The 24154-nt window shown below is 41.9% G+C and overlaps 1 protein-coding gene across 1 annotated transcript in view; it reads right to left on the reverse strand.

Annotated features, from left to right (window-relative positions):
• Positions 1-2887: 2887 nt before the first annotated feature.
• Positions 2888-24154, reverse strand: part of LOC115630080 (insulin-degrading enzyme) — a 98924-nt gene continuing 77657 nt past the window's right edge. The window contains exons 15-16 of the mRNA XM_030526705.1: positions 3251-3460; positions 2888-3190 (exon numbers count right to left, since the gene is read on the reverse strand). Of these exons, the coding sequence (XP_030382565.1) occupies positions 2963-3190; positions 3251-3460 (438 nt within the window). The 3' untranslated portion in view covers positions 2888-2962. The remainder of the gene's footprint in view (positions 3191-3250; positions 3461-24154) is intronic.

A 24154-nucleotide genomic window follows, 5' to 3' on the forward strand; every position in this document is an offset into this window, starting at 1 on the left:
ACGCTTAATGAACTTTACTTGTGTTGGACATAATGCACACCAACATACTGCTATGTGTGCAGTACAAAATTAAGTCAACGCTGCAACAAAAAAAACAGCGCAGAGTTTAGGCAGACATTACATTTATGGCTACAACTTTTTTCATAATTGGCCTATCATGATACTTAATATATCACAATAGTGGGAGAGTAGGGGTGCATCAGAAAAAATTAACATACTTGATCTGCCTAGGGCTTAGCGGAACCTGGATATCAAGTTTGCTTCTCGCTTCTCACGAAGTATAGTACATTGGATTTATACGGCTATCATCTGACCGATTCTGCTGTATGGGATCGTAGTATGGTGGCCTGAGCTAGACAAATCAACCGCTCTCACCCTACTCAGTAAGGTGCAGAGATCGGTGGAATTAACCATCATCTCCCATTAGCCATCGTAAGAAAAGAACTAGTCACTAATTCGGCCCTACGGCTAAGAGAAACCTCTGCTTGGAAAAGCTCCGCGGGAGATCATGCGAGTATACTCTGCTTACACCCCGGGGATCCGTCCAACACGGACTACTACATACCACAACTTAATTTTGAAAAAACCAACAAGGACAACTTTTTCAGGGATGGCTCCAAATTGGATCTTTTCTCCAGACCTTTCCTCTCCCGGACCACTGGAGCGTCTACCAGACAGAAGGAAACTCCGGCATGCATCCTTTTCGAAAGGGAAGGTAGGGCATGCTGTTCAATTCATTTCGGCTTTTGACGCGTAACCATGCACGGTCTATTGCACAACAACCCTGGGAGAACACAAACTCCTGTGTTCGAGCAAGGTTCACCAGGCCATTCCTTGACGCAAAAAGGACAGCGGTGCCCAACGCTGCAGGCGCAGGCTATTTACCTTAGGGAAACCTTTCCTAAACGATCTCTCTGAAGCAACTAACATAGAGTTCGTGAATTTAGTAAGATTTTTAAACAGGCACACCGGCACAATTAGCGATTACATGGAATCACAAGTCTAAGTGATTGGGAGAGCACCATCACCAGCACCCATCAACCTAACCTAACCTATGCTGCAACACTCACTCCTCGGACTATTGTTTGAAACGCCATATTTTTCTAATGAATACAACTTTTTGGATTTTTAATTATTTTTTTTCTTTTTATTCAGAAGACGAATAAGACTCAACTGTTTAACGATGGAGTAAATCGATTTAATATACATATCATATTTTTATTAAAATACATTTTCTTTTCTTTATTTTTTATTGTTAGATGCATTATGTGAATACGCAGAAAATGTGTATTTAGGATTTTCTCTCTCCCCTACAATCACTGATTTTCCATAACTTACGTAATTCTTGGAATTTTTGACTCAGGTACTGAATATGTGTCCGTATCCTAAGTTTCATTATTCATTCACACAGTTTTTTTGTACATTCTGGAGTATGGAAAGTTGCATCCTGAGATTTCAAGTCTAGACCAAAAAGCTTGATGACACTCATTTTGTGCAAGAAGCCGTCACAATTGTGCTATGTGGAGTATTGTGTGAATATATTTGACGAGTGGAATAAGCAGAAAAATGTGCATCAGCCAAGTGGCCCGTTACGGGCAAAATACCGCAAAATATCGCTTTACAAAAAGCTGTTGGGCTTACGGATGGCAGATGGTCAAAGCATGTCTAGCTATCTGAATAGTTTCGTCTCAAACTTGGATCAACTTGATTTTGGAATAGAGCTAAATAATGAGGTACATATAATAATTTTTCTTTCCAATCTACCTTAAAACCTTGATGCAAGCCGCAATATAAGAAATGTGGCCAAGCATTTGTCGAAGCGATGCCAAAGTGGAACGCAAGTCAGACGCAGGATATATTTTCTTCATTAGTCTTATTTCGTGGAAGTCGAAGAAGAAGCAATTGTACATGAAATGTACAAGAGTAAATTAGGTTTCCGCGAGCTGCAAAATGTAACAGGCAAAGGGAGGCGTATATATCCGACAAAGTATAAATATTCTGGATCAGGATGACAAGTCGAGTCGATATAGCCATTCCCGTCTGTCCGTCCGTCTGTCTCTATGAACGCACGGATTTCAGAAAGTATAAGTACTAGAATTACCAAACTTTGTATCCAGATTCTCCTAAGTCTGAGAAAGTACGAGTTTGAGTTTTTCGATGCACCCCCCATTCCCCCGCAAATCGTGTTTTTTCAATAACTCAAATTTGGTTATTTAATCCAGTTAGTGATTATGTGTCCATATGTTGTTGTTGCTCCTTCTGATCAACTTTGTGCTGCATATATTCACTCATATAAACACGCAGAGACACGATAATGTAAATTTATTCTATTGTTGTTTGTGCTTTCCGCTCGTGCACTTTTATTTGTGTTTTTTCTTTGTAATTAACCCTAGAAAACTTGTGTGGCCAAAATGTCGTGTTGTAAGAACAAGTCTTGAACATTTAAGGATGCTCCGAATTGTGACCAACTGCAGTTTATAAGCAAGCTGGTGGTTGTGTGACAATATGATGCATATTGCATGTGCTGGTCTTAATGGAAGGAATGGAATGGAAGGACCATGATAAGATAGTCGCCAAGCCCAAAAAAGGCTATGACGGTCTTGTCCTACGTGCATTGACATTCAATTTGATTTTTTGATTGATTTTTTTCTTTTTTCTTTTACATGGACAGCATTGTTTGTCGATGAAATAAATGAATAAATTTAACAAATTCTATGATTGCAGATATATTGACCAACATTTTTTACAGTTACAGAATAACGTTTGGCTAGTGAAATCTAAATTTGAAGTAATTTGTGAGTCCGGCTTTTTTCTCCGTAATAATATTTTATATATAATTTATACATTACATAAATCGTCTTTATAAGTAAATAATTCACACAATGAATCGACGTGTTACATACATAATCATTTTATATTTCAAGATTTAGAACATAAACTTTAAGTGTTTGGAACATTTCTACTAGAGTTTACTACGCGCACCTTTAGCTTTAATGTCAAGAAATGGTAGTGCAATTGGGTAGAGTTCTTTAGAGGACTTAAACGAAACGATGTCAGTGATCGATTCGTGACTTTCCATAATTTCGTCAATATTGTGGTCATCATCTCTGTTTTCAATTTCTTCCCTCTGGGTTGATATTATATAGACAGAGAGCATACGACGCTCTTTTCCATTTTTAGCTATGAAGTTCTATAAATGAATAAAAGATTCGTAACCAATAATATTCAATGCTTTTATAAAAAAAATTACCTTAAAATATTCGATAAGATCTTCTTTCGTTATTTTACGTAATATGGCCACCTCCGCCTCTTCGCGCTCAAAATGGTACGTTTGCATAGCTATTTCACCATAAAATTGACTAAATTGCTGAAATAACGTTTTTGGTTTCTCCAGTTTTTTAACAGCTAGTGATTCTTTGTGGCGTTGAAATTCTTCAAGTGACATGTCTTCAAGTATTTGCTAAATAAAAAAATATAACGATTCTTAGTGTGAAATTTAGGTGAACTAATTATATAAGAATTAGAATTTGCACAGATTTTAATGATATGCCTATATGAATCTAGCAGGTTCGACATCCTATTAAACGTATCTAAATATTCCGAACATATCCTATAAATGTGAATAATTATTATTATGTAGTTTATTAATATTATATAAGTTCAATACAAATTAAAGTTAAGCGTACAAAGATATATTTAAAATAACATTGACGGGATAACAACTCGGTAACGGCTTGCTTGACGACTGGCAATGAACGGCTGAACACGACTGCACGACTAACGACCGACTCCAGACTGCTGCTACTGACGACTGTTTCTGCTGACGACTTCTTTTATACTGCTGATTCTCTCGACTGCTCTACTTATTCTATGTCTGCTTCTCGAATGTTCGACTGCTGTTTCTCTGCGACCTCTGTACTGCCGCTATAGTGCCAATGCGTGCGCCTTTGCCAACCAAAGCACCGTTAGCAATGTTACATTCGGTCATCCTGATCATTCATCTGGCCAAGATGACCAGCCACATTAGTTGTCGACCACATATATCCATAATTTTGGGCAGTCACAGCTTGTTGACATGTTTGTTGGGACTTCGACACCTGTCGCCTTCCGGACGTCATATCTCCCATTTCGCTTGACTTTTGTAATCTCATATGGTCCTATATATTCGCTTGCAAGCTTCTTCCCAGCCACAAACTGGGTACGGCGTATGGCGACTAGATCCCGGACTCGGTACACTTGCTCAATTTTGCGCTTCGTGTCATATTGTTATTTATATGCGTCCTGAGCCCACTGAATATTCAATTTCGCATTTTGCCGCATTAACTGTAGCTCAGCATCGAAAGCATCGTACATCTCCAAATCAAGTAAGTTTGATACATGCTTACTTGGGATGTTATTCATTTTTACTCCGAACATCAGCTCAAATGGCGACCTCTTTGTCGAAGCGTGGACGTGAGAGTTAATGGCCTTCTGCACACTTGGTACAAACTTATACCACTTAGACGGCTCCTCAGATGATAGCTTTGAAACGACGGATAGGGTAGACCGGTTCACACGCTCAATTTGACCATATTCTCTTGGTACTCCTTGTAAGAATCTTATGAATATTTGAATTTAACCGTCTTATTATTTGCCATTATTAATTTGTTGAATTGGGTGACACTGAAGTAAAAATAGTTTGTTTGTTATTATTTTTGTAATTGCCGAAACGAACAGACGCGAAAGAAATACAAAATTGAAACGAATTTATAATTGGAAATAAGAAGTGTTTTTATTGCCGCCACCGAAACCTTACATCTTTCAATTTTGTATTAGTCGTGCTGTCAGCAAAACTTTCCAATTGTTTCGTTCTCAGTTTTAATTCGCGATCGGTTCGTCGTTTATAGTTGTGAAATAGTCGTATGCATATGTACAGTTGGTAGCCAACCGATGTATGTATGTGTGTATACAGGAACCGCCTAAACGTTTGTCTGAATATAATTGGTAGTCAACCAATATATTTAATAGTCGAGTGCACATATGCAGTTGGTAGCCAACCAGTGTATTTGTGTGTGCAAACCGCCGAAACTCTGAATAATAGAATATATTTGGTAGCCAACCAATATATTTCATTTCATTGCTGTCGCGCATTTCTTTGTATACATACGAGTTTTCGCCGCGATCCGTTATATTCGTGGCGTGAGAAAGAGAAGACGACGCTTCCATTTCGCCGCGTTGAAAGTTTAGCTTAGAAGAGCTTAGAACTAGCTCCCTAACAAAAGTTACACTGCAAAATCAACAGAGATGTCAAGCTTGAGGACACTGACAGAGTCTGTGCTACGGAGTCTGCAAGAAATTACCAATATCAAGGCAATGGTAAGACAAACTCAGCAAGATATAATTCGGTTGGACGAACGGGCTCTGACGTCAAAAGAAGCAGATCCAGCTCGCAAGGAGAATGTGTGTGTGCCGTCGTCATTAGACACACATTTTGGTGAGTTAGCTAAGAATGAAAATACGACGCAGGAAATTGACGGTGCGATGCCTCAATACAGACAAACGAAGAGTGGTCGTTATTTATTGCTAATTTGAACGATACCACGAATGAGTTTAAATATAACAGTCGTCAAAATTTAATTCGTTTGCATAAGTGTCTTATAGGCGAAGCCAAAATTACAGTTGCCGCTATGATGATATATCCGGAAGATGTGCCCATGGTGATTGAGGAGTTGGAGTTTCGATTTGATCGGCCAGAATTACTCGTCGGTACACAGTTGGCCAAAATAAGGGAATTCCCAAAAATTCCATATAACAAACAGGATCAAATAAAAAAAAAGCTTTCGCTTGTCTTTGCATTTGGTCGTGTTTTTACTTAGCTCCGCTTTTTATTAATTTTCACTTTAAGTTCCGAGCTTTTTTACCATTTAAATAACTCACGCAGATACGGACTCAACACCCGCTTCGAGTTGTTATTAAATATCGCCTTGTGAAAGACAGTGATTTTATATATTCCCCAATAATTAATATTGTTTGCGCCGCAGTTTTCTCTGTAATTGTTGTTGCATTCTTGATATATTTTTGCATACACTGTGCTTGAACGCGTAAACAACAACACAAATTCACTCGATTTAAAAGCTCTGCTAACCGCGCTAGCACCCGTGTTTGTTTTTGCTTTTTGTTATCTCTACCTATACTTCTACCGTGTGGACTATACACGTGCCCTCTGCTTGTCATCTCAGCCATCTGTTTAGCTATTGCACTGTCTAACACAAATCGTCGCTATGTTTACCTGCTGCATAAAAAATTGTGCGTTTAAAAACAAAATTGCAACCGACAGTTTTTATCATGCTGGCTTTGCAAGAACTTGTCGCATGTTAAATGCGCAGGACTTAATGGACGCGTATTGGATTTTATTTCGCTACGCATGGGACTCAATTGGACTTGTCTGGATTGCAGACATATTAAAATGGAGATGCGAACTTTCATGGCGCAGACCAGGAATGGACTTAAGGATATAAATGATGACTTAAGATCACTTGCCTCCAAATTTAATGCTCTCGATTACAACTGCTGTCTGAGTCTCCTAAAAGGAAAAGGAATAAACGTAACTCGCTGACTGATTCAGATAATAATTAATGTTTTGCAAATTTCAGTTCCTTGATCCCGGCAACCATCGTCCTCTTTTACCTGGTGCCTCTGTCACTACTACCACTACCACAGATTTAGTTGCTGAATCAGAAAAGGGAACTTCTACCAATGTTACCACAACTCTCGCACATCTCTCGTTCGTCTCATTTTGGAATATTGTTCATGTGTATGGTCACCCCAGTGACCCCCAAAAAATACCAGGAAATGATTGAGGCCGTCCAAAAGCAATTTTTATTGTTTGCCTTGCGAGGCCTTCAATGGACGTTTGCCACCTTATCGTGACAGATTACGTTTGATCGATCTCCCTACCTTGCACGATCGTAGAACCTGTCATGGTGTAGTTTTTTTTATTTACAAGCTACTGGCGGGAGAAATCTCTTCAGGCAACCTAATTCATCGTAAAAGCTTCGTAGTTCCCTCTAGACCTTCAAGAAATTTCCGGCCTCTACATCTTCAGCGCTCTACGTCAAATTTCGCCCTTTACTCTCCTTTTCGTGTTCTGTGTTCAAATTATAATGAACTCTACCATTTAATTTCTATTATACAATCCCCCAGTAACTTAAGCAGTAACATCCTTTTTTACTTTACTAATCATCATTAAATACACTTGCACTAATGCAATACTAATCACTCGCTGTGAGTCGGGGCACAGCGGCCTATTTCGGCGACTAAAATACCCCATTAAGATTAGTACTGTATTACTACATGGTATAAGTTTTCTTTTTCTTTTGTTATACAAAATGGCAGTATCATTTGCAATTAATTTCGTCAACATTTGAGTAACCCAATGCTAATAGATGAACTTGTAAACAAATTGCCAAATGACTATCAAATGGATTGGCTAAGGTATGCAGATAAATTTCCCACAAGTCCCTCCATTGCCGATATTTCAAAATGGCTATCCGATATAGCCAGAGTGGTCAGCCGTTTGCCAGCCATTACCGAGACATTTATAAAACAGCCGACTTTAACAACACCAAAGCCGATTCTTCATTCAAATATAATTACTAATATTTTATTATGTCCTTTATGTAATGATAAGCACGCTCTGAGCCAGTGTAAAGTATGGACGGCCCGTTGGTACATTGCAAAGGCCCACCGGCTTTGTTTTGCTTGTCTTACTAAAGGTCACAACATGCAGAACTGTGAACAGAAAATTAAATGCGGAATTGGAAGTTGTACTCGCGTGCATCTTCAAACGCTTCATCAAGTATCAGCCAATGGTCAGATTGCCAATTCCAATAACGAGAGACAAGAATCAGAAAGGCCAAGACCAGTTATGGCATTGATGCCAAATAATGTCTATAGTAATCAGTTGTTCAAGATATTGCCAGTTGTTTTGTGTGGTCCAAATGGAAAGTATGATGCGTTTGCTATGTTTGACGAAGGTAGTGCCATAACTCTGATCGAAAGTAATATTGCGTCTAAACTTGGTTTAAAGGGTCTTGAAAGACCTTTGTCCTTACAGTGGTACAATAATAGAATAGTCACCGAACGGTCCAAGCGTGTCTGCCTTGAAATTGCTGACAGTAATAATGGCTGTCGATTTGATCTAAAGGGTGTTCAGTCAATGAATTACATTTAGCAGTCCAATCATTTTCTAAAATTAATTTCCATCACCTTCGAAAGGAAAGTCGATCCAGTCGCCATTAAGACAAAGCTCGGGTGGTTGGCGTATGGACCAACAACATTGCATGGAAAAACTGACTCAATAGTGACGTATATCAAAGCCGTAGAAGAAGATGAATTGCAAAGATTAGTAAAGGAATATCCGATCATTTTGGTATTAACAATTTACAACCAATTGAGAGTGTAGACAATAATAGAGCCAGAAATATTTTATTACAAACAACGACCCGGAGTGGAAATGATTTTCAAACTGGCCTTCTTTGGAAGGAGCACGTGGTGCTGCCTGATAGCTTCGACATGGCTCAAAAACGACTGACGAATATTGAAAAGAGAATGAGCCACAAGTATAAATCAGAGATGGAAAAATAAATTCAGAAGGAATATGCACGAAAACTTACGCCAGAGGAACTAACCCATTCATCAGGAAGGGTATGGTATTTACCTCATTTTGCTGTACAGACTGTGCATATCATTAAACTCGTCACTTCTCAAGGGTCCAGATCAAGCCAAGCCACTACTATCCGTGTTACTACAATTTCGATTGAACAAAATTGGAGTTGCTGCTGACATAAGGGAGATGTTTTCCCAAATTAAAATCCGGCCAACCGATCAGTCCGCTCAACGTTTCATTTGGCGAAACAGTGATACAGATGAACCTATTCAACACTATGCATTGACATCTTTAATATTTGGAGCAGCGTGCTCACCATATTGTGCCGAGTATATAAAGAATTTGAATGCCGAAGAATTTCGTTACCAATTTCCCAAGGCTGTGGTAGCGTCCTTAATCATCATTACGTCGACGATTTGGTCATGAGTTTTGGCTCAGAAATGGAAGCCATTGATTGTACACATACAACAAAAGGGTGGATTCGAGTTGCGAAATTTCATATCGAATTCAGCAAAGGTTCAATCGACAATGAATAGTGCTCCATTCATCTAGGACAAAATAAATATGGAGAGTCAAAGCAGTAGCGATAAGGTTTTGGGTATGTACTGGAACACCAACAAGGATGTTTTTCAGTTTGAAACAAAGTTTCACCGAATTCCAAACGTGGTAATGAGAGGCCTCAGGGTCCCGTCAAAGAGAGAATTGCTTGGAATAGTGATGGCCGTTTTTGATCCATTTGGGCTGATTGCTAACTTTCACATATATGCCAAAATAATACAACAAAAAACATGGAACTACCGGTTGGAATGGGATGATATGCTACCTCCACAACTTCAAAAGGAATGGTATCACTGGTGGTCGGAACTACAGAATATGTCAAAGTTTCACATGATGCCTAACTTTTACATATATGCCAAAATAATACAACAAAAAACATGGAACTACCGGTTGGAATGGGATGATATGCTACCTCCACAACTTCAAAAGGAATGGTATCACTGGCGGTCGGAACTACAGAATATGTCAAAGTTTCACATCCCTCGTTGCTATTCAATAAATATGAGCGAAACCCCTCAATTACACGTCTTCGTTGATGCTAGCCAAACTGCATTTGCAGCGGTAGCGTATATTCGTATAACATCTGTAAAGTTAATAGAAGTAGCTTTCGTAATGGGAAACACTCGTCTTGCGCCAACCAAGCTTCTTTCTATTCCACGGCTGGAGCTGCAGGCTGCAATTCTGGGTGTACGTCTTTACACTCTTATTCAAAAATACCACAATTTGACGATCAGCAAAACAACGTTTTGGGGTGATAGCATTGGATTCACTCTAAACAACAGAAGTTCAAGCTATTCGTCGCTCATAGGATTGCAGAAATCATCGCCACAACAAGTCCGCCACAATGGAAGTGGGTACCCACCGCCGAAAATACTGCCGATATACAAGGTGCGTTCGAAAGTAAACAGGACTTTTTGAATCTAGCGCCCCCTGGTGAGCGCTATCTATATGTCGACTGGTGCCTTAGAATCTGCTATCTTTATCGATTGTCTAGTGAGAATTTCATGACATTTCATCGATTGGAAGTGAAGTTATTGCGTTTTAAGTGTCAGTATGTTTGTGTTATCGGTGCGAAAATGAGCTTCGAACAAAGAGCCAACATTAAATTTTGTTTTAAAATTGGTAAAACTTTAACCGAAACGTTTCAATTGATGGAACAAGTTTATGGCGATGATTGGCTATCCCGTAGCAGAGTGCACGAGTGGTTTCAACGTTTTCAAAGTGGTCGTGAGGACATAAATGACGATCAACATGTGGACCAATTAATATTCGTGATCACCGAAAATTCCATCGAAACTGTGCGTGAGTTCATCAAAATTCAGCCGAAATCATCATTGAAATTGATGGAAATGGAATTGAACATCTATTTATTGCATTTTGACCGAACATTTGGGCTTACGAAAGGTGTGTGCACGGTTTGTTCCGCACAAACTGACTGACGACCAAAAATTGCTCTTATCGATCGACGCTTGTGACCGATTATTTAACCGAAAATCACATTTTAACAATTAACCACTCGCCGTATTCACCTGATATGGCACCGTGCGACTTCTACCTTTTCGGAAAAATGCATTTGCCCATGAAAGGAAAGCGTTATGCAGACGTAGAGGCCATTCAAGAGGCTTGCATCGGCATACTGGCGGCCATACCGACCAACGAGCTAAAACACTCGTTCGACATGCTTTTGGATCGTGCAAAAAGCTGTATTGAAGCAGAAAGAGACTATTTTAAATAAATAAATTAAAATAAATTGATTTTGCCGAAAAAACCATTTGTTCTGTTGTTTTTAAAAAAGTCCTGTTTACTTTGGAAGACCCCTTGAAGCAACCCGCCAAGCTGCAAATCTGCTCTGAAGGACCATGGATATCTGAACCAGCAATTCTTAAGAAGCCAGAGGACTGCTGGCCACAACTTGATGTAAAGTCACCAATAGAACCAATCGATAAAGAAATTGTCGCATACTCCGTCTTAAAATGTCAGGTGAGCATGTCGTTCATCGATTTTGCTAATTTTTTTTACTAAATTGAAAAAGGTAACTGCATGGGTTTTGCGTGCCAAAACATTGTTTAACTTCAGAGTTCAAGATGTTTCTACAGCCAAGGGACCGTTGACTGCCGAAGAACTATTGAAAGCTGATAACACGATATGTAAACTAGTCCAAAGGGAGAACTTTGCTTTCACGGAACGAGCCTTTGACGAAGAACGACTCTGTTTTTAAGCTGTCACCATACTTGGAAACGGATGGTACGGCTTATGGCGACTAGATCCCCCACTCGGTACACTTGCTCAATTTTGCGCTTCGTGTCATATTGTTATTTATATGCGTCCTGAGCCCACTGAATATTCAATTTCGCATTTTGCCGCATTAACTGTACCTCAGCATCGAAAGCATCGTACATCTCCAAATCAAGTAAGTTTGATACATGCTTACTTGGGATGTTATTCATTTTTACTCCGAACATCAGCTCAAATGGCGACCTCTTTGTCGAAGAGAGAGTTAATAGCCTTCTGCACACTTGGTACAAACTTATACCACTTAGACGGCTCCTCAGATGACAGCTTTGAAACGACGGATAGTGTAGACCAGTTCACACGCTTAATTTGACCATATTCTCTTGGCACTCCTGCTACTGCTCAAAAATGTTCGACGAAACGCACTGCCACGATCAGTGATAATTCGACAGGGATTTCCAAACATGCTAGCCCAAAGTCCCAATCTTTTTAAAGTTTCTTCGGCATTGGTTGTCTTTGTGGGAAAAAGACCAACGAATTTGGAAAACGCATCCACAACGGCAAAAATGAAACGGAAATGACCGGCGTTGTGGGCTTCGGTAATGACATCCCTTTCCAATGCTTTTGGAACAACTAAAAGTTCGTTGCCGAGTACCACCTTCTGGTTGGCAAAAATTCCTCGTGCTGAACCCTCCAAGAGGGTGCCGACTGGTAATGGCGCTACAAATTGTCCCGTACGTTGTCGGTTGACGGTGTCCAGCTAAGATCAGAGACCAGAGTCACACAACCTAACTCCTCAATAGTCACATTGTCTGGCTATGATCCCTGATCATGGCTTCGAGGTGAGGGCTGGATCAAGGTGTCAAGCGACCCGTGCCGAAGATCAGCCTGGCTGGGGGCCCTTTTAAAGAGCCCAGTCGCTCACGGAGCATCCGGGGTACCTGGCGACCCCCCGGATTATTTAGCCTAGCCCGGGTACGCGGATCTCTGCCCGGGTGGTCAAGCCCCTTCTCCGCCACTCGTGGGAACCCAAGAAAAATAAAACAAAATGAATACTTCAACGCCAAAAACGATAAATAAAAATAAACTGGAGACCGTCTCTCCACAAAGGCCGGAAGGAAATGGAAGTTCCGCAACAAGAGGAGCCGTGACGCATACACGCCCCACTGTTAACATGACGAAGCGGAACCAAAATGGCAAGCCTAGTCTCAAAGCCCAAACCTCCACCGCCTACCCAAAGGCCGGCCAGAGCATATCATCCATCAGTGAGCCCTCGGCTGCTGGTGCGCTTGCAAGGGTCGCGCCCGAGGTTAAAGCGTTGGTCGTAAAGAGAGCGACAAACGTGCCAAGGACAGATCAAGAGAAAGCTGGATACAGCGAGAGACGCGCTGCGGCTCGCATCCTCCGACGTCATGCCGACACGCCAATCGCGCCGGAGCATGCAACGAAGGAGGACTTCGAAAGAATCCAAGCGGATATTCGATGGGCGAAACTGGTGTTACCCAACTTCGTGTACAAGTTAGAGGTCAGCAACTCCAAGAGACAGCGCTCAATGGACGAAGACCAACAGAAGGTGTCAAAAAGGCCGAAGTTGCAAGGCAAATCCTGGTCCAAGTCCTTTGCGGAAGTGGCCAAGGACCGCAAGGTCGTAGGGGTCATCGACCGCAACAGTGACGAGGGAAGGATCCCTAGACATCAATGGCGGTGGATTCAGGTTGCAATAGCCACGGTCGCAGTGGAGATGTTGAAAGACAACCCTGGCGAACCACCACAGTGTACTGACGCCGGGTGGTATCAAGGAGACGTTAAGCTCATAGCATGCGACGATGAAAGGTCGGCTGAGCTTTATAAGCAAGCCATCAGTACGGTGGGAGAGGTTTATCCGGGAGCACAGCTTGCTGTGGTCGACGCAAAGGACATACCATCTCGCCCGAGAGCCAGAGCCTGGATCCCGGCCAAGCCCGCAGAACCGGAAAAGATTCTGGAACTCATTCAGCTCTTCAATACCAAGATTAACACTCAAGGCTGGAAGGTATTGAAAACAGAGGCGACAAAAAGAGCATCTATGCAGGTCGTCCTCATGCTAAACAACGAATGCGTAGAGCAGCTGAATGCGGCAGAAGGCCGACTAAACTACGGCTTTGAGAAGATAAAGCTTAATATATACAAGGCGGATATGGGATCACTATGTAATCTCGCCGAAAACGCAAACACGATAGAGCCGCCCAGGGAGGACGAGATGGAAGTCGATGTAGATGAACCCTCCGGGGATCTACAGGACGAGATCTCGACCGACTCCGACTACGGAGATGTGTTGGGCCGGTTCTATACCGAGCGTGAGCTTCTAGAAGACAATAGTGGAGAAGCCGACGCGACACTCACGGAGGAGAGGGCGGACAAGTCTGATGATGCAGGTCCTCCAGATAAACCTGCATCACAGTAAAGTGGCAACAGCTGCTTTAATGGTTCGTCTGGCAGCAGGCGAGGCGGACCTAGTCCTGATCCAAGAGCCCTGGATAAACAACAACGCAATCCGGGGTCTTGGCTCACCAAATTTTACCCTGTTCTATGGAAGCGGTAAGGGTAAATTGAGAACATGTATTCTAGCTGAGAAACAATTAAATGCCATTCTACTCCCCCAATTCAGCGATGATGACCTAACCACCATCAGTCCACGACTGGGGGTCAGAAATGGAGAGGTAAATACCACCATTAGAATGGCTTCTTTCTACATGGCCCATGATCAAGATGGTGCCCCCCCTCGCAGCTGTTGAGAGCCCTTGTCGGCAATAGCGGCGATAACAAAATAGTCAGTATACGACTATATAATGAGTAGCAACCTTCTAGTCTGTAACATAAGGAGCGACCCCACATTTGTAACAAAAAACCGCAGCGAGGTGTTAGACGTCACACTGGCGTCTGATTTTCTCGCACGCAGAGTCCTTGCCTGGAGGGTCCTTAATGACCACTCATTCTCAGACCACAGGCTCATACACTTCAGGCTGGGGTACCACACCCCTGCCGCCATTAAGAACTTCAATCTGAAAAAAACCAACTGGGGGTATTATTTGAGATTGCTTATCAGAAAACTACCCCCCCTACAAAGCTCTGAACCCAATACGGGAGAGAAATTGGACAAGTTGGTGGATACCTTCACAAAAACCTGCTCGGGTGCGCTCAAGAAAGCCTGCCCAAGTACAGTTTATAAAGAAAAATGCAAACCGCCCTGGTGGTCTACTGAATTGGATGGTCTTCGGGTCGAATGTAGAAGACAATTCAACGAGGCACGAAGAAGTAGCACAGAGCCCAGTTGGGTACTGTATAAGCGCAAACTTGCCACCTTCAAGTCGGCCATCAGAAGAGCCAAGCGCACCTCTTGGGCCAACTTCTGCTCAAGCATTGAGTCAACGTCTGCAGCATCGAGGCTCAGAAAAGTGCTGGCCAAATCATCCTCTCCACCAACTCTTCTGCAAGGGGAAGACGGCAGGTGGATGGACTCCTGCAGAGACTCTCTAGATCTGCTCACTAATACACATTTCCCGGGCTGTACCGACAGTAGTAGTACACCCCTTATCCCCCACGTAACGGGGGTACCCAGCCATTTGATAGAAGATATCATTACCGAAGAACGCATCTGCTGGGCGTTTCAGCCCTACAAATCTCCTGGACCGGACGGCATCGTCCCGGCCCAACTCCAACATTCTCTGCGACACGTTATGCCCTGGATTCTGACAATTTTTAGAAGTTGTTTAAGAGTCAACCACATTCCGGCAAGCTGGAGAGAGGTAAGGGTCGTTTTTATCCCCAAGGCCGGGAAACCGTCTCACGTTACGCCGAAAGACTTCAGGCCTATCAGCCTATCCTCGTTTCTACTTAAAACCTTGGAAAGGCTAATAGAAACATCCCTCAGACAGTCTATCAACCCGGATCTGCTGTCGAACTCACAACATTTAAACAAGTTGGCAGCAAGCAGACGTGTTTTACTTTCGCTCCGAGAAAATTTAAAAATTGTAAAGTTAAATACAACTTTGTATATTCACGGTGAACTCTTATGAAAACGTGTGCAGTTGTTATCACAATTTAATTGCGCGCCCTAAAGAATTGTTTGTTTTTAAATCAATAAAGGCTTCTTAAAGAAGCAACAACAAAAAGTGCTTTTTAAGCACGCAAAGTTACACAAACAGACTTTACAACACCAATACGGAAACACTCACACTCAGCTAAAGTCACACAAAGCATAATTGCATTAGCGCTCAACCATTCACTCAAAAAACACAGCGTAAAAACAACTCAAATTACACCTAACAACATGGCACCGCAACCGAACAAACGCGCGCGTGAAAACACCACCACTGACCTCAAGGAAGGCCGCCAGTCAGAAGCTATATCAGCAAAGATACTGGCCATGATCAATCTTCGTTTTGAGGAGCAGGCCAGCCTAATCACCACCAAGATGGGAGATGCTGAGCAGCGCATCCTCAACGCGCTGCTGGAGCGATGTGACCATTTGGCCGGTGAAGTGAAGAAACTTCATGACAAGGGTGGACAGTCTAAATGAGAGGATGAACATTATGGAGCACGAGGTCGAAGATCTGCCTACGTTAAGGGAGCGGGTTAGGGTGTTGGAGGCGAAGCTCGCTGCGCAGCTTAACGCCAATGCCGCCTGTGATATACGTGTGCATGAAGTTCCACACGTACAATACCCTTTGCTTTGCTATCCCCATCACACCACCGCCGAGAATACGTGAAATCTTTCGTGCTCGGAAAACACAGGTATCTGAAGTCGATCCCGACATTATTATTAAATTTGAAAATTCGAGAGAAAAATCCACGTTGCTGAAGGCAGCTGCAGCATACCGTCGCGAACACAAAATGCCGCTGAACTTGCATATGTTAGGCTTCGACTCTCCGGTCCCCATATACATTAATGACCAGCTAACAAGGGACAATTACAAAATCTTAAAAGAAGCGATAAAGCTTAAGAAGCAGAAGCATGTAGTTGCTGTTTTCTCACGAAGAGGCACAGTACACGTGAAGCGTAGGGAGAACGAGAGCGCGAAGCCCATACTAAGCAGAGACGAGCTTTTAAAGTTCGCTCACTGTAATGAGCGTGAGTTTCGCTGTCCCTCTGACTCTAATTCTACTCTGGAAACCAATGCAAGCTTTTACTAATAATATAAGTTTTAAGTTTCACTTTAAATTGCTAAATTGCTCTTTCTATATACTCTTAATTGTAAATGTACTTGTATTTATAGTGTGCAGACTCATCAGTGCTTTTGTAAGTTGTAAAATGCGTGGGCGTCTGATTGCTTTTCCGAATCCATGCCAGGTGACCTAAGTCATATGTCCACAGCGAACAGTCGAACTATTATTCGAGTTCTATGCAAGCAAAAGAAGGGTCTACATATGTGCCACCTCAACGCACAAAGTCTTGTTAAAAAAATGGATGAGTTTAGATATTTATTTGTCAATTCCAACGTCGATGTAGTTTGTGTGTCTGAAACGTGGTTTGTTTCTAGTCTTAGTGATCAATCTATATGTTGTGATGGGTATAATGTTTATCGTTCTGATCGTGAGAAGCATGCGGGGGGTGTGGCCATATATGTAAAAAACAGTCTGAAATGTCAGATGATTAGCAAACAGCCGTTGGGAAGCAATATTGAATATCTGTTCTTGAAAATAACAACTCGCAGCAATACTGAAAGCATCCTTGTCGGATGTGCTTATAGACCAAACAAGTTAACGGATTATAGCGATTTCATGAGCACATTTCACTCGGTTTCTCTAAAGCACAACAATATTGTCCTAGCTGGAGATTTTAACAGCAATATGTTAACCGAACATCACCTGAGGGACGATATGATCTCTCTTCGCATGGGACTAGTAAACAATACTTTACCGACACACTTCTCCAACACTTGTGATACCCTCCTTGATGTATTTTTTGTTAATGACACCGAAAAAGCTATCCTATTTGACCAGCTTTCTGCACCAGCCTTCTCTAAACACGACATGATTTTCTTGACGTATGACATCTACAAAGATCAAAGTAACCACGCAATCTCTTTTAGGGACTTTAGGAATATTGACCATAGGCTATTGTATGAATACTGTGATAACTTAAACCTTGACGAAATATTTACTAAGCCCACTGTTGACGAGCAGCTTGAACTTTTCAATAAACACATTCAGCATCTTTTTAATACCTTTGTGCCACTGCGATACAAAGTTATCAAGCCAGTCGAAAACGAATGGTTCAGTAGAGATATCGGTTGTGCAATAACAAGCAGAGATCATGCATACAAAAAGTGGAAACGCTATAGGACTGCGGCTTACCTATTGCATTATAAAAAACTTAGACGAATAGTAGGGCTGAAGATCACAAGTGCCAAACGTGCCCATTACTCTGCCAAATTCAATTAAAGTTAGGGATTGGGAAATGTAAGCCTTCTTTAACATCTGACGTAAACGTAGATGCGCTTAATAGCAAATTTGTAGATTTAGATGTACCTGAAGTCCACGAAAACGCGTACCTGAACCACACTTCGCCGCTAAATTGTGATATTAGTTTTAGTTTTATGTGTGTACGTCAATGTGATGTTTTAGATTCCATCGTCAAAGTGAAGTCAAACGCCACTGGTCTAGATGAAATTCACCCAAAATTTTTAAAATTTTTACTCCCTAAAATGTTAAAGCATATTACATATATTTTTAACTCCATTCTTACAACCTCATGCTTTCCGTACAAATGGAAATTCGGAAAAATAATCCCTATACCTAAGGGAGACAATGAATTTCGGCCAATTTCCATTCTTCCATTTCTCTCAAAAGCATTTGAACAGCTAATGGCTAACCAAATTACTAACTTCTTGGTAGGAAAATCATTATTAACTGACAAACAATCGGGCTTTAGAAAGAATAGAAGCTGCATAACATCACTGTTAAAAATTACAGAGGACATTCGCAAGCAAGTCGACAACAGTATGGTAACTTTTCTTACACTTCTTGACTATTCTAAAGCTTTTGACACGGTAAACCATACCATACTTTGCACAAAACTAAAAAGACTCTTCAACTTCTCTGACTCGGCAATAAGTCTAGTGCAATCGTACCTATCCGGTCGCCATCAAGCAGTTGTCACCTCGTGTAGTTTTTCGTCTTTTATGTCAATAAAACGTGGTGTCCTACAGGGATCGGTGTTAGGGCCTCTGTTATTTTCTATTTATGTTAACGACCTTCCATGTTTCCATGTTTACGCAGATGATGTCCAGTTATATGTTAGTCGTCCGTTAAATAGAATAATAGAATGTGTTAGTGTCTGTAATGACGATCTGTTAAAAATCAGTGAATGGGCGAGAATTAATGGTCTACAGTTAAATCCGAAAAAATCTAAATGCCTGGTATTATATAAAAAGAAAATTAACTCACTCAATCTAGAGAAATTGAAACTCAGCAATGAGCATATCGATTATGTCAAGAAGGCAAATAACTTAGGAATCACCATCAATGAGACTCTATCCTGGCATAATCACGTTAACAATGCAGTAGGAAAAACTTATAGTGCACTAAGGCATCTCTCTTTAACGCAGAATTTCCTCCCAGGCAAACTCAAGCTTCTTATTGCAAAGTCATACCTGATACCCTCATTATTTTATGGGATTGAGTTATTTGGAAACTGCGATGCCGCAAGCCAGAATAAATTAAAAGTCGCCTTCAACAGCATTGCGCGATATGTCTATAACATTAAACGAAGAGAGTCTATATCGACATACGCTAACAAAATTTTTAACCTGACTCTTCACTCGTGGATAAAACTTAGGACTCTAATTTTCTTGCATAGAACCATTAATCGTAAAGAACCGAACTATCTGTATAACATAATCTCATTTAATTCATCAAGAAGAACCAATAATATAGTTTGCGAGAGATATAGATTATCCAGTTCAGAAAAGCACTTTTTCATCTTTGCTGTTGGTCTGTGGAACGAGCTACCACATAACTTAAAAATAATCAGCAACGAGACGCATTTTAGAACTAGAATTGAAGCACACTTCCAAGAGTATAACTAATTGAAAAAACAAAAAGCACTAAACCTATACTATACATTTACATTCATTAGGCAACTCTCTTGTACCAATTTAATGATAACGATAAGAGCAAAAGAAAAATCACCTTAAATTTACATATGTATTAATAATAATATAAAAACAGGAAAAAACCGAAAGAAAAACAAGCCTTAAATTTATGTATTAATAATATTAATCTTATAAAAATAGGTTAAGTAGGTTATAAACATCACTATTCATTTTATCTAAGAAAATTGCATACTTTGTGACTAGTACATTAATTTATAAGAAATCTTCTTGTCGTACTAGGAATTAATAAACAAACAAACAAACAAACACGCATACAGTAAGGGCAGGTCAACTGACACTGCCCTTCACTCCCTGGTCTCTAGAATAGAGAACTCCTTCCACGTTAAGGAGTACTCACTGGTAGCCTTCTTGGACATTGAGGGCGCCTTCAACAATATATTACCGTCGGCAATCACCCAGTCGTTGACGGACTTTGGGGTAGATGTCTCCCTGGTAGGCTTCATCAGTCAGTTGCTCACTAGCAGGGCTGTAAGTGCCGAACTAGGGGGACAAACCTGCCGCAAGTTCGTTAGCAGGGGCACCCCACAGGGTGGAATTCTGTCTCCGCTACTGTGGCTGCTGACGGTGAACCAGCTGCTACGACGCATGGAGGTGGAAGGCCATGCAGTCATAGCCTACGCAGACGACGTATCAATAATCTGCAGTGGTAAATACCCACAGACTCTCTGTCACCTCATGAGGACGGCGCTATTGACGCTCTCGCAATGGGCGTCCACATGGGGCCTAGGAGTAAATCCTACAAAAACTGAGCTAGTACTTTTCACAAGAAAGTACAAGATTCCGGAACTCCAGCCATATATACGGTCATCGTTAGACCGATTCTTCTGTACGGAATCGTAGTATGGTGGCCTGCGATGGACAAATCAACTGTTCTCACCCAACTCAGTAGGGTGCAGAGATCGGCGGAATTATGCATTAGCGGAAAAGCCTGCCTGGAAAAGCACGTCAAAAGGACATGCAGGCATACTCCTTCTTCAACCCGGGGTTCCGACCCATACGGATTACTGTGTACCAAAACTTATTTTTGATAAGAAATATACAGTCAGGATTCCCACTCGTGCAGAGTGGGATAGCCTACCACACAGAAGAAACGATGCCATAAACTTGTTCACGGATGGCTCCAAACTGGAACAGAGAGTCGGAGGTGACATATTTTCTCCGGACCTGGAGATACGACGGTCATTTCGTCACCCTGATCATTGCAGCGTCTACCAGGCGGAAGTGGCTGCGATACAAGAGGTCACAAGGCACCTATCCCCTGATATGGAAGGCGGTAGACCAATATATATATATTCAGATAGCCAAGCGGCACTAAAAGCGTTAGACTCCAATGTGGACAACTCCAAAGTTATCACTGACTGTCGCAGATCCCTCAACGAGATGGCCCAACTAGTCAGTATCAGCCTTATATGGGTGCCAGGACACCATAATATTGAAGGTAATTGCATAGCATACGAGCTGGCAAGGGAAGGAACCAACGCAGACATCCTTCCCGACAGGGAAGGTATGGGAATGCCGTTAGCATCCTTTCGGCTTTCGACGCGCAACCATGCACGTCAAATAGCACAGCAGCGCTGGGAGAGCACGAACTCGTGCTTTCGAGGTAAGCTTACCTGGCCACCCCTTAACATAAAAAGGACTTTAAAGCTTGTGAAGCTGAAAAGGAGTGAGATCTCCATGGTGGTGGGGACTCTCACGGGTCACTGTCCGGTTGGCAGACATGCATCGAGACTAAACATCCCGTTTAACGATTTCTGCAGAAGCTGCAGAGACGAAGAGGAAGAGGAAAGTGTGGAGCATCTCCTCTGCCACTGCCCGGCGCTGAGCAGGCGCAGACTACACACCCTAGGGAAGCCATTCTTGAGCGACCTCTCGGAAATGAAAAATGTAGAGCTCGCGGATCTAGTTAAATTCTTAAATACCACCGGGCGGCTGAAGACTGACCAGCACAATTAGGGATTACATGGTATCACAACGGGCCTTAAGGCCTAAGTGGGCGGGTGAACGTTATCACCCCAGCCATTTCAACCTAACCTAACCTAACCTAACCAACTTCTAAATCAATCCGCCTATCGCCTTGAAGTCCTCGTATGGCCGATTTTTGAGGATCTCTGCAACTGCTTTAATCATTGTTCGTTTTCCTGTGCTCTTTCGATTCGTGCTGTTATTTCCATAGTCACAATCATTACACGCTGCGGATAACGGCTTAAGCAATCGACGTGTTTAAGCCTCTCACCGGGTCGATGCTCCACCTCGAAATCAAAATCTTACAGGTAAATGACCCATTGGACTACATCGCGTGGGACATCTTTCTTCTGCAGCGTCTGTATAAATGCAGCACAGTCGGTTTTTCAGGCGAAATTTTATTCCCAACAAGTAGTGGCGAAATTTCTTTAACGCAATGTTCTAATATGTAGCTATGACGAGCAGCCTCCGCATCAGTTGACTTTTTGCTCCAGAAGTAGACTGGGTAAAGTTTGTCATCGAACCACTGAACTTCAGTTCTGGCATTTCGATCATACAGTTTGAAGTTCCTCAGCCCCCATCCGGAATACAGCATCTTTACGCAGCAGATTAGTTAAAGGCCTAGCAATTTCGGCATACCCTTTAATAAATTTTCTAAAAAATCCGGTAAGTCCCAAAAACGACTGTACTGCTTTTATAGTTTTCGGCACGGCGAATCTGCTGACTGCATTCGTCTTCTCTTCTCCTGGCCACACGTATCCATCCTTTATATAATGACCCAAGAAATTTACAGTACTTTGCGGAAAATGACATTTTTTCCACTTTATTCGAATGCCATAAGCAGAGGCTGTTGTAAAGACCATCTTCAAATTTTCCAAACATTCGTCGACTGCATGAACTATGATGTCATCCATATATAAGTCTTAGACATCACCGTTTAAATGGTTCTGAAATACGCATCTGACATAGCGCATAAATGCAGCCGGCGAGTTGCAGAATCCAAAAGGAGCACGGTTAAACTCGTAAAGCCATTCTTGGTCACAAAAGCTGTATATTTCTTGCTGGTTTCGGCGATGGAAAACCCCATTTTCCAAATCCATGACGGTGAACAACTTAGCATTATGCAGCCTTTCCAGCACGTCATCAATTATCGGCACAGGAAAACAATGCATCATCCTCAGTGATAGACTGACGACTGGGCGACTGGCGAAACGGAGCAATTTCTCCATCGGGTACAATGTGCAGCATAACTGAAATTTCTTCAACAGACTGACTCGGCTTATAATTGTTGATCTGTAGTATGCCCATATGTCGAGAGTGCACTGTATCCAGTGCCCGTCAAATATATACAACAGTACCACTTTGTTGCTGCATAAACATAATTTAAACAGCGACACTTTTAAGTGCAATGACTTGAAAGTAGCTGGTGCAATTAGCCGCGTCAGCATTCTCATGCATTGACCGCTCATGAGACATATATGCATACCACTCTCTTACGTTATATATAAGCATATATACATAAGGCTGCTCTGCCGCTGCCTTCTGCTGAAGCAGCAATGCAGCTTTAGGCTAAGAACATTTTATATATGCAATTCAATTGAATAAAAGTAACCAAATAAAGCAGAAGTGTGTTTTCAATACAAATCGAATACCGGATGTATTTCAGATTATCGAGCGCACGACATTTTCATACTGCAACAGTACATCTACATCAGAATCTGTATATGCCAAATTATATATACTTATCTGATTAATGTTGTCACCAGCTTTCTCCCACAGCAGAGAACAAAACTTGTATCCATCGGTCGATGACCCTAGTAAAGTCGTAGCCCAGCAAAGCATCGTATTCCACATCTGGATCAGCAACAACCACGAATTTGTGAGATATCTTCTCCGCAACTTCTGCTTCAAAACTGCCAACAGGAAGAGTAATATTGTTGCCCAAGCCACGCAGGCTTGAAAAGCAACTACGCAACTGAACATTGTGAATCCGGTTGTAAACACACTTCTTCATAATAGAGACATCTGCCTCTGTGCCGACTAGGCAGTTCACTTTGATGTTGTTCACCTGTACCACTTTAAAACGCTTTTCATCACGCACGACGTGTACGGCTGGCGCTACTGCTGCTGGACAATTTTTGGACATGTGTCCACTCTGGTTAAAGCGGAAACACTTTGTAGCGGCTTGGCAATTCTTTCGTAAATGATCGGTGGATCCACAGTTAAAGCAATGATTCTTCTTTTCGGTACTGTCTGGATATACCTTTCGGTTTGGCTGGAATGGTTTCTTGTCAACTTTGTCCTTTTCAAGTACACGCTCATACACTTCATACTGCTCCTGCAGCTCTCTAAACGATTTGCAACTGTACACAGTATGCTTAAAGTCGCTCTTCATTTGCAGCCCATCAACAACGTAGCGTATTACTGATTGTGTGTCAATGTTTCCGATTGCAGCAATCTTCTCTATCTGGAGCATGTATTCATGAAACAACTCCTGTTTGGTTTTCCGACGTTCACGCAGCTCGGTATGAACATCTGCACTGCACTTATAGTCGCGCTTAAGTTCTTCCTCCAAAAGCTTCTTAAGTTCAGCATA

Source organism: Scaptodrosophila lebanonensis, unplaced genomic scaffold, assembly GCF_003285725.1.
Source record: "Scaptodrosophila lebanonensis strain 11010-0011.00,11010-0021.00 unplaced genomic scaffold, SlebRS2 tig00000310-arrow-arrow-pilon, whole genome shotgun sequence".
Lineage (NCBI taxonomy): Eukaryota > Metazoa > Arthropoda > Insecta > Diptera > Drosophilidae > Scaptodrosophila > Scaptodrosophila lebanonensis.